At 40.6% G+C, this 12,655-nt stretch overlaps 1 protein-coding gene across 1 annotated transcript in view; it reads right to left on the minus strand.

Annotated features, from left to right (window-relative positions):
* Positions 1-4,377, minus strand: part of Egfr (epidermal growth factor receptor) — a 261,244-nt gene extending 256,867 nt beyond the window's left edge. The window contains exon 1 of the mRNA XM_076791257.1: positions 3,568-4,377. Coding sequence (XP_076647372.1) covers positions 3,568-3,649 — 82 coding nt within the window. The 5' untranslated portion in view covers positions 3,650-4,377. The remainder of the gene's footprint in view (positions 1-3,567) is intronic.
* Positions 4,378-12,655: the final 8,278 nt, after the last annotated feature.

Consider the following 12,655-nt stretch of genomic DNA (forward strand, 5'->3'; position numbering starts at 1 on the left):
TTGTTTCGAAGGGTCAATAGATGCTTCTAGACGGGTCCCAGCTCCAGAACAGAGAGAATCAGAAAATTGGGACGCGACACGGACACCGAGCAAGAAGCCGGGCATTACGATGGTCAAATCACTTGGAACCATCATCGCGCAAGATGATTCGCGAGGTGATGCGTCATCGGTTGCGATCGTCGTCATCGACATCGGTTCAAGTGGTGTTGACCCGTGCTCGTTCCCTTGCATCCATGCGACTCGTTACGATTTCGTGGGAACGCCATAACGATCCCATACTAATTTCCGTCCGGACGTGTCCACCGTTCGGTAGAGTAATTATTATTCATCGAGAAAAAACGGTCCACGTGGAAAAAAGGCTCCAGCAGAAACGAGTCGAGCAAGTTCGAAGACCGAGGGGGCCGCCTCTAAAAACGTCTATAAACTTCTCGCAACTGGCAGCATCAAACGAGAAACATTCCTAAACGTTTCAAACGGTTCGAGTGAAAGGATTATCTACAGCAATCTAACTAGTTGAACGAACAATCGTTAATTAAAATCGCATTCTTAAAGCCGCTCAAGTGGCGGGACCGGGCCCTCAATCAGGCTCCCTTTAACGACAGTTCAATCAGCGATCGATGATTCCTCGATCCCACGGTCCAAGCGAATAGAAAACCCCTAGATTCGTTGCTGTGTTGCTCATTATTAGACCGCGGATTTTATACATTTACGGCGAAAAATGAGTAGATCAAATTGAAAACAGTAAACACGTCTAAAGAAATTAAAAATATTGTGTCACTTTCAGCTCACTAAAGTTATTTAAGAAATGTCTATCTAGCTCCTATGTCTTGCAATTTTAAGCTGCACATTAACCTCGCACTCAACATGTGCTTAAAAAGTTGAGAACGTAGACGTGTGTGAATAGATTCGCACAGGGTAATCTAACGTTTCTCATCCGTAACAAACGAGTAACGCCAAATTTAACGCATAAAATTGTTACACAAAAATGAGGAAATGCCACCAGCGCAACGATAAGCACTGAAAAGGCAGGCCGCTCGACACCAGGACCACCGAAGCTTCAATCGCGAATTTCTCCAGAACGAAAGACTTTTTCTGAAGAAAAACGGCTTTCGCAACGCAATCCGACTTGTGCCTGGTGTCATCGGAGAATCAATTTCCACAGTCCGGCGGTCTCATAGTCGATCTGGAGGATCGTTCAGCGAGCAGCACCGCAAAATCGTATCGTTCGATTCGCGTCTGGACTTCGCGGTCGGCTGGCTACCGCTCCTCTATGTCTTTCCCCGCATACTAAAGAGAGAAAAGGGAGGAGAGGACGCGAGGGAACGCGTTCTTGCGTCTTCCGCAGGTTGTCGGGGGCTTTTTCAGCCGGAGCGAGGAATTCACCGAGGGATCTGCGCGCGTGATCCTTCGATTCCGTCGTTTCCCGGCCGTATTTGGCGTAATCGCGGCGTCGATATCGTGCGGCGGTCTCTTTTCTGCCGGGCGATTTTCTTCTGGCTGATTGAACGGCATAACTGCGCGTCATTCGGGGCCAAAGAGCTATCCGAAGATAATACAGCCGAGCGATTTTCCGAGCTCCCGATAGGATCGTTAAAAATCTGATTCCGCGAAGCCAACCCACCCGATAGCGCATTCCGGCCGATTGACAGTCTACAGTCGAGAAGGGAACGCGGCGCGCGTTTGTCATCGACAATTTTGAATCCGATCGTGCGCCTCGTAAGCAAAGTCGAGACTCGATTGTTCGCGAGCGACGACCGAATCGGGAATCAATTGTTAATTAAGCGTAGCCGCGGCGCGAACGCGTTGCAAACGGATCACGCGAGCGCGACGACTACAGTGCACCTGGTGGTGCAGCCTAGCTTCCAGCGTTGCGTCTTTGGTGCAACAGAAGCTCCGGAGAGAGCCGCCTCGTACCATTGGCCTCGTTCTTGCCCAGCCGCTCTGGGTGAACCGATCTTATTAAGGCCTAATTAGCCGTTTAACAAGATATATTTAACTCGCGGTGTACACAGAGAGACCATGTGACGAAAAGCGAAAGAATCCGGGATATACGATTGCACAGAATTTGCATCAGAAAACGGTTGGAGAAACACATTGGGGGGTTGGTTTCTACGATGGCACGATGCTATTGATTCGCTTTTTCATTCGGTTATCTACAAGGTAATTGCGACTGATTGCTCGACGATTCGTCGAGATAATGAATATTGTTGGTTTATCTTTGATAAGGTGCTGGAACGACTTACCTTCCCGGCGACTTAAGGGAACTACGAGTCCGTTGCGAAATCAGAATTCAAAGTTTTACTGGTGCAAGCTATTGGCAAACCGATGTCGTTCAGTAACCTCCTATTTATTTAAAATGTTCTTTAATGGGATTTTGTATTTTTGTTTTGTTTCGGTGTGAACGTTTTTGGAGATTTATAGTTCGAGAAATTAGTGATAGAAATTGACGGCAACAAACTTTCGCTTGCAACCACCGCCGAGTTTTTGCAGAGCCAAGCTTTCGAATTGCAATATTCATGTTGCAAATAGTTTCTCGAAGATTTCGTAAGCGTTTCGGGCACGTCTTAGAGTGCAAGGTACGCGAAGATATACAAACTTTCTACTGAAATATTCATTTCGACGGAAAATCAGTTTTGTGCGATTTTCGTTGTGATTACGACTGTATAAAGATTATGAAAGTCTAGAAGCATTTTCACAACAATTTTTGAATCACCTCCGAAAACTGCGTTGTCAATTACTCCAACTATGTTTTCAACATAGCATCGCTTGTTCCAGCAAAAATTGGAGTTCTAATTATTTTGTACTATTGATCGTTCTATTTCACAAAAACAAAGCTCCACAGAGATATGAAGCATTATCTCTGTAGCAACCATGCTTCATACTAGGTCTAACGAACCCTGAAGGACTCCGACTACGAAAATCTCATTAACCCTAATTTGCTGTGTGGAATCAATTTTATCTGGTACGAAATACTAGATTCTAATAATTTTTTACTGCACGCTACCAGATCACAGGCATTTCGTTCTCGGGAAACTACAATTTGAAAATTCCTCCTACGCGCATGCGTCGCATCTACAAAACAAGAAATGGTCAGAGATTATACAACTCCGATTCGAACGCGCGAACCCACCGAATTTTCACACTCGATTCTCTCAAGTCTCAAATAAAAACTCGTCGCACTATATATCAAAATAATGTTTTCAAACAAATTTAATACAACTGATAAATCATTTACCATCTACTAAAATTATTAACAGTTGAAAACAATTTTCTTGCAATTGAGCCAGACAATTTTTATTTTGCATGAAGATCCGCAGTCTATTTATCATACATTCGAGTGCATTTTAATAAATAAACAAGATGTTTATATCTGCCGTTAAAACGAAGTTTGCCTAATCTGTAAACATTAACAGCGAAGATTCAATATAAAGCAAGAGGTCTCGATATACAGTTATTACAGATCACATTGACACAGTTAGTTTCTGTTGATTTGAAAATGAATTTTGTCCAGCTAATGGTGGCATTCGAGCCGGTGTACCGGGCGTGGAAAATAAACAATCGACCAACCTCTTTCCTCGATGACATCCGCCTGGACGAGGCAGGCCACTGTGAAGAGCGTGTAAACCCCAAGGATCTTGGCCGGTCCCATGTTTCTATCCAGTCGTCGAGCCGTTCAATCCAGGAAGAATTCCACGGGCACGCTCACAACAACGATCGACGCATATCCACTGCACCAACACCGCACACTGAACGATATACTACCGCCACTGGATACCTCACACCGAAATTCTTGAGCGAGCCACCCGTGCAACGGCAACACGGAAACGGTACGAAGTGAGCTCGCAAGGGATCACCGAGTCACACCGTGCGTGTCACGCTCCCCAAAACACTGTCGCTGGGAATCTCACCAGCCGCGCAGGTTCTATGTGTCAGTTCAACGAGTCAGTGTTTACATCGCCTCCCGTGTACACGCCGATTCCAGTAAACCGCGAGGAGTTCGTCACTTCGGGATTTTTCAACGGGAGCAAAAGACACGCTCCCGAGTATGGTTCGGGTAAATCGTCGCAGGTCCCGTTCCGCCGCGATACGTTTCCGCGACCGGTCGCACACTGTTCACACGATATTCTTTTTGCTCCGGAGTCGGTACTCCGAGATTCGAGCACGATTCGATTCGATTCGTTTCGATTCGAACGCGCGGGAATATTCACTCGCGATCGACACCGCGATTACCGATCGGTCACCGGACCGTTCCACGTGAGAAATTCGGGGATAGAAGGCGGCAAGTCGATCACCTCCTCAGCCGTCTCTCGCGGACAGCCTTACTCCCACGCTGGCCGAGTCAAGAATACGCGCGCCTTGTCAAAGACGTGTCCTGGTTCCGTTCGACGGCGGCAGGTGGCGCGCCGGCCACGCTCGCCGAGGATTTACGAACGACGCCGACGATCGACGAACCGATAAGCGGCTCCGATCCGATGAAAGTGTCACTGGCGCGAGCAAAATCTCAGATTTTTCGATTTGCCACGCACAGGTTAGAAACATGTACATTGAGTGCAAAAAGTATTCGTACACCTCTTATAGCTTTTGAAAACCATATACACTCGCCGAAATTTCTATAAAGTCACTGTGTTTTGTAATGAATTCTTATAATTATACCATTACCAATGAAAAATTTGTATTTGGTAGCATTTCGGGATTACATAAAGAAAGCATACACGCCGATTTAAAAACATAAGTATAACATTTATTGATAAAAGAAAACAAAAATATAATTTTACACAGAACAGACTGCGAAATTTCTATAATGTCAGTTTCGTTTTATACGGATAAAGTTGAAATTAACAATTGTTTTTTTATTATATCTATTTTAATATTTAGTGTAACCTCCATTTTTTTGAATTACATTAAAAATGCGATTGGGCATTGACGAAACTAACTTTTGTAGCGTTTCTGTTTTAACAGACGCCCATGCTTCAGTCACCGTATCCCTTAGTTCGCTAATGGAGTTGTATTGTTTGCAGTTTTTATAAACATGTCGCGCAATGATACCCCAAACATTTTCAATAAGATTTATGTCCGGAGAACAAGCAGGCCATAGCAAAACATTGATATTTCTTTCAAGAAGCCACTGCTTTGTGTGCTTCGACGCGTGCACTGCAGCATTATCTTGCTGATAAATAAAATTGTCATCTTCAATATTTTCTGTAAAGGGTATTAGAACCATGTCTAACAAATCCGTATAATTTTCAGAATTCATTTTGTGTTTTATGAAACACACTGGAGTCCTTTTGTCAGCTTTGAACGCAGCCCATATCATTAGGGAACCACCGCCAAAGTTACGACTCATTGTCACACTTTTCTCATTTCTCAGATCATGCCAATAATATTTACAGCCATCAGGCCCATCCAAATTAAATTTTTTCTCATCTGAAAAAATGACAGACTCCCACTCTTTCGTCCAGGACATGTGTGCCCGTGCGAAATCAAGACGGGCCTGTTTATGTGTTTCTTTAAGGCCTGGTTTACGTTGCATTTTTGTCCACACAAATTGCCCAGAATAATTTAAAAGTTGTTGCACACGTCTTCTTGTTACTGGGAGCTCCAATTCAGCTCGCAATTGTGCTGCATTTTTCGTTTCCTTAGCCGCAGACCTCATTAATAATGAATGTTGTCTCTTTGACAATTTTTTATTACCACCTTTAAAATGATTTTTTCCGTAATTTTCGCGTAAATTGATATAATTATTAATCACAGTATATGACCGATTAATTTTCTTAGCAATTGCGCGATTAGAGCAGCCCATATTTTTATAAGCATCGATCGATGCTTTTTCTTCAATTGTTAGTACTTTTCCTCTCGGCATTATACTACACGCGAATCAAATTATAAAAAACAGGATTTCTATGAGTTCTAAAACTAATACTTTTAGAATGTTTGCAATTTCCCGTAGTTCTCTGCTCAGAATCCAGAGAAACACTAAGTGACTTTATAGAAACTTCGCACTTGTGTTCTGCACCACGCAGAAATAATTAAAAAAAACGTAAATAGTAAACAATGCGGTCTTGAGTGCGCGGTCCTTCTATCAGAGTGTCAACAAAGCACAAGGCCAGATACGATAAAGCAACAGAAATTGTAATATTTTAAAAATATCTATGAAAATGACGATGACTTTATAGAAATTTCGGCGAGTGTATTTCTTTATGTAATTGTACATTTTTTTTATAAAACAAAAACACAATTACGATTATTATATGTTTCAACTACAAAATGTGACATATATAAATTAACGAAAAGTTAACGTTAATGAGGTATATTAAAAACAGTCTGGAGTCTCTCAACATTAGCACGCAAAAAGTATTCTCACACGTAACAAATTTAGCAATAAACGGGTTATAATTTGCGAAAATAAATTAAATTAATATTTCGTTGGATAGCCTTTCGACTGTATAATTGTGTCCAGTCTTCTTGGCATTGAATCCACTAAATTGGATCTGATTTCGTGTGTAATATTGCACCATTCCTTTTGAAGAGAAAGTTTTAATTGTTCTTTACTTGAAATATGCCCGGTTCGGATTTTTTTATCAAGCAGATTCCATAAATTTTCGATCGGATTAATATCCGGTGATTGCGGAGGTGTTTTCAAATATTCTGGTGTGTTATAAAGCAACCACTCTCTTGTGTTGCGTGCTGTATGTTTGGGGTCATTGTCTTGAGTGAAGATAAAGCTGTCTTTTATACCCATTTTTTCTGCACTACTTACAATATGGGTTTTTAATATGTTTAGGTATATTTTCTGGTCCATGATTCCCTCGATGAAGTGTAATGACCCCACTCCATGCAGCACTCATACAACCCCAAACCATGACCGAACCTCTGCCGTGTTTTACTGTGGGACGTAGATTTTCTTTTTGTAGCTCTGTACTTTTCTTCCTCCAGACCGTACACTTGCCATCACAGCTAAAAACATTAAATTTACTTTCGTCAGTAAATATGACTTTTCGCAAAAACTCGATAGGCTTATTAAGGGGGCCGGCACGCATTTGGCCTTGAATGTCACGCTATGTTATCCTGTGCCTTTTTTCTAGACATTTTATGTCTTAAATAAGTAAGTAATCAATTAAAAATGCATACCACCGTGTTTGTACATGTCTTTGCTATGTCTGTATAGAGTCCTTTTTTCGATACGAACTCTAAATCTCTTGTAATTAAGAGAATCTTTCAGCGGCAGCCATCTTGTGACGTCATATTTGCTTCAGAATTCGAATTTTCTGCCGAATATTACAAATTACTCCACGATGAGGTAGAAATTCGCAATTTGGGCTCTATACAGACATAAATTGGACTTTTAGGAAACACAATTGACCACTTCTAAACTGCTCATTGCAATATTGAAGCGATAGTTTGAAAAGGTTTTGACCCATGCATACGTATATGGATTTCAAACCCTGCCGGCCCCCTTAATATTATCTTCCGCGAAATCTAGTCTCTTCTTTCTATTTGCGGCATTTACGAAATACTTCTTGCGAGCAACTCGGCCGTGTTATTCATGATTTCGTAAACAATTACGAATAGTGCTGGCACATACACTTACTCCAGCGTTGTTTGCAAGCTGAGCAGCGATCTTAGGGGCACTAATTTTAGGATTTGTTTTTATTTCACGCACTATAAAACGTTCATCGCGTGAACTAAGTTTTCGAGAGCGACCAGATTTCGCTTTATTTTTATTGGGTTTTCGTTCACCATATCGATTGTATCGATTGTATAATAATTTGTCTTTCAGTCTCACTAGTTTCCTTACCTTTACAACCCATTTTACCGAATGTTACAAAAATTGACTGGTTTTGCAGAAGGTTGCCACTAGACTATGCATCAAAGACCCCGTCTGATTATTTGTCGGGTCCCGCTAAACCATAATATACAACATCGGACGCCTTTCAAGTACATTCTAGTACCTGTACGAATACTTTTTGCGTGCCAATTTAGAAACACTTCTCATACTTTCTAATTTTTCTCGTTAACGTTAAACTTTTTCAAGTATATTTATATGACAGTATGTAGTTAAAATATATAACAATTACAGTTATGTTTCGTTTTATAAACATGTGTGCAATTGCATAGAGAAATACATGGTTTTTTAAGCGTACAAGAGGTGTACGAATACTTTTTACACTCACTGTATTTCTGCTCGCTTTTTCACCGAATTCGTTACCTTCGCTTTCCATGCCCGGCGGAATTGGAAAGAACATGTTCCGGCCAGAAATTTTTGGTCAATGTCGGCGCTCTAAGGATACGTTTACTCCTAGCATAAGCCACCGAGCATTCAGGTGATCGTTTGTTGTATTTTATGCTGTTTTAAACACTTCGTTAAACTGCTTTGAATACCCACGCTTTATGGCCATTGTTACATTGATTTGTAATTTCAAAATAGAAACTCACTCACAAGGTCTATAGCTTTTTATTTAAAAGCGACGTTTTAGAGACACTTGTACAGTCTGGTTGCCTACACAAGGGTTGGTCCTGCATTCTTGACGTTTCTTTCGATCCAATTTGGATTGTTAAACAAATTGATTCAAAAATGAATACAATAGGAGCTAATCGAAATCCCGGATCAGTCGCGTTGACTGTTCGCTACTCGCAGCATTAACTATAGCTGAGTTATATAGACGGTAGCGCAATTTGAAATCATTGGCGGTTAAGAATCAATCGCATAAGGTCATTGTCCATCGAAGCAGGTAGGACATGTAGGCATATACGGTCCTGTCGATTCCTTGAAGACAGTAGCTGTTTCATCGTCGCAAAAATCATCGGAGACTGGTTTCTCGACGCGCCATGGCACGCACCTAGAGTACGTGCGTATGTGCAACCGCGCCTCTTGGAAGAAACTGGAGACTGTAGAAGAGAGCTGCAAACCGTGGCGAAAATGGGAAACACGCGATCATCCCGATAAAAATTGTACTAACGCAATACCCCAATGGATACATGTCATAAATACTGATTAGATAAACTATTGACACTAATCCATTGGCAAACACATTTCGCATAGAATTCTAGATTTGCAAAGTAAAAAGTAAATAAAAACTTGTTTTATAGTGGAATAAGCTAAAAAGTGTCCATCAAAAATAGATTTCGATTCGCGTGTTATTTGTAAATATTTTTGTGACCGATTGCAGTTACTTTGCGATATCATGTTTCTGTGAAAAAGATGAGCGAAATGTATTTCTCCTGTTTTTTTATTAGAAAACGAACTATCGCTGCGCAAATGGAAAATATGAACTGCGAGATTGCGAGAAAAAGCTGAGTCAATCTCGATTTTTAATCTAATTACTGAGAAGCGGGAGGACCGGTGTATCAGCATCGCGCGAAGAACAGCAGACATGTTTTTCCCGGGATCTGCAAGGGTGAAGAAAAGGTGAGTCTGCAAGTCGGGAGAAATTTTTATTCATACGATATCTTCTCAGCGGTGAGTACAAGTAGAGTATGCTTGTACCGGTCGCGGCCAGTTTTTGTAGGGAACGTGCTGGATAAAAGATTGACGAGGATAAAAGTACCAAATCATCGGTCCAAATCGGTTAAATTTAGAGATTTATGACAAATACAAAAATATGCTTTCAACGAATGAAAAGGTCCTCGCCTATAGTTCATGCAATATTTTTGTTATTATGGAAAGTCTGCTCTCTAAAGCCATGCGTATACTACACACCTCGTAAAAAAAATAGCCCAGGTGTGCTATCTTTAATTTCTCAATGACGCATGTCAAATTTTTCGTCTGTAACGTATAATATCAAAACATTATGAGCTCAGAATATGCGGCTTGCTGGAAATGAGTCACAATGTCGTAGATGTCTGTACACAACAACGAAAAACTCACAATATTATATAAATTTGTAAGTATGGGACATGGAAAAAAATTAAACAAGTCTGAAGAAAGCAAATTCTTGAACTAAAACAGCAACAGTTATCAGTAGCGAAAATATTGAAAGTAATAAAAAGAAGTCGTAAAGTAATACACAATTTCTTAAAAAATGTTGAAGATTATGGAAAAAAGAAAAGTACTGGTCGGCCGTCATCGTTATCCGATCGTGATAAGCGAGCCATTTTGCGTGTAGCTTCCAACTCGCAGTTAACAACGAAGCAAATAATGGAAAAATCTAGTGTTAGTGCCAGTGTTTCAAGTGTTCGTCGAGTTCTACTATCCTGCAAAAATATTAAGAGGTTAAAATTGAAAAAGAAACCTCCGTTAACAACGAAACACAAAGCAGAACGTTTACGCTTTGCAAAAGGAAGAGTGCATTGGAAAAAGAAGTGGAGAGGGTACTATTTTCGGACGAAAAAAAATTTAACCTGGATGGTCCTGATGGGTTCCAATATTATTTTCATGACATAAGAAAAGTGACAATGTCAGCAATTCGACGACAAATGGGAGGAGGCAGCGTAATGGTTTGGGTCGGCATCGGTTATTTCGGCAAGACAAGTATCAAGTTAATCAATGGGAGAATGAATAGTGTCCAATATATAAATTTAGTCAAAGAATAATCAAGATTGGTCCAATCATATTTTAGTGAAAATAATATCTCTGTTTTGCCGTGGCCTGCACGCTCCCCGGACCTTAATATTATTGAAAATTGCTGGGCAGAACTTATTCGCGGCGTATACGCGAATGGAAAGCAGTATCAACAAGTACAAGAATTAAAAAATGCAATTCTACCCGAATGGGATACGTTAAGTCAAAATTATATCTAAAAAGTATATAAATCGATACCAAATCGTACAATAGAAAGAATATTTCTATTATTTATTTTCATAAAGGGGGATGTACCCATTATTAAATAAGTATATATGTTTGATAAGTAATTATTGTTAGTTAAAATTTTTGTTCATTATTATTTTCTTATTGTACATGTACTATCATTTTTTTCTTAAAATAAAACAATTTTTTTGTTACATACTAAACGTCATAATATTTTTAATTATTTTCAACGAACCGCATATTCTGAACTCATAATGTTTTGATGTTATACGTCACAAACGTAAAATTTTACGTGCGTCACTGAGAAATTAAAGATAGTACACCTGGGCTGTCTTCTGGACGAGCAGTGTATAGCTTCGTGACGTCACTCAGGTTCTGACTATAGCATTTTCCCCACTATATTCCCTTCAATTTTCTCAAACCAGTAGTGTTGCGCATGACAGAGAGGCGGCGCAGCGCGGCGTGCAGGGATCGTAGGTGTATGTAGGGTGGGAGTAATCCCGCCCTTCTCCGCCTACTGTTCTCTCTTTATATTTTTACCTTTATCCTCTCGATTTTGGCGTGGTCCTTAGTATGTAGTATTTACTTACAAACATCTTGCAACAAGGGCAGCGACTCAACGACAGCCCGCCGGGTTCCCCGCGCGAATATGCCGGGTCTGTATGCACTTTCCCCACGGACTTCTTACTCGGTTTGCTTTTTTCATTCTTTTCAATCGTTGTGCATGTCTTTCTGACGCAGTGTATCCCAGATGTCATCCAGGAACCATGATACGTGTTCGTCAGGCAATTTTTTCGCATACGAAGGGAACTGGAGGGAATGTGTTTATTGCCGCAATCGTATTACAGCCATATGAACATTGCAAACAGCTGTCAGGTTTTTTTCTAATGGAAATTTTTCGAATTTTGCCTTTATATATTTCACTGTATGAAACTATATTTTAGTTTTGAACGATTAACCCCTTAACTTGTACGCTCGAGTTAGTTCGAGCGCGCTAAACAGGCCAAACTGCGCACACTCGAGATAATTCGAGTGGCGTTGTATTTTATGCTGCTATAATTTTTCACACTCGAATATAATCGAGAATTGAAAATAACAATGTGAAAGCAAAGAAAAAAAAATCGTTTTATTGATATTTATCATTTACATGGGATTGTAAGCTATAACACTTATTTATTCAAGAATAAAATATAGCCTTTTTCCATGGAACAAAAGCGCAGTATATCAAAAATTGATTTTTTTGGCCGGTTTTTAAAAAAAAAAACTGTGCGTTAAGGGGTTAATCGTTTCGTCAGTGTCGATGTCACTACTTAAATTTCATAGTGTTTCTAATATTGCAAAGTAAAGGAGATTGCCATTCCGCAATCATTGCGAATCAACATTAAGTGATTTTTTTTCGAGATCAATTTTTTCGGGAGTTCTACAGTTCACATTAACCCTCGCAGGGTGGTTTAGGACGGATACCGGGTCCATTCGGACCCACAGGAATCTGCACAACTGAGCTACAAAATTCACGAATAACAAATAAATGGGTTTATTTAACTTTTGCCCAGCTTTGCTTTATAAATTTGTGGGGGATTAGAGAGTGGGGATACACCCATGTGTTCTATGGGTCTCGACCGTCCGTCGGAGCAGAGAGGGGTCGCGGGCTTTGGTGTCACAGGCATAGGGGAATGATCGCTGTGCGTTTCTAAACAGCTAAAAGAGTAGGGAGTGTTGACGTCCGATTGTTTACAGACTTGGAACGATCGCGACTTTGGAGCCACACGCATATGGGCCCGAATGAAACCGGCATCTGCCAGGCGAGAGTTAAAAAAACTACTGAAGGGTTAAAAGTCTGCGAAATCATAACAGAGCTCTAACTTTATATTAACCCCTAGCACTCGAACGGTGCCTGTAAGGCACCACTAA

The sequence above is a fragment of the Halictus rubicundus genome, chromosome 7 (genome assembly GCF_050948215.1).
Source record: "Halictus rubicundus isolate RS-2024b chromosome 7, iyHalRubi1_principal, whole genome shotgun sequence".
NCBI lineage: Eukaryota > Metazoa > Arthropoda > Insecta > Hymenoptera > Halictidae > Halictus > Halictus rubicundus.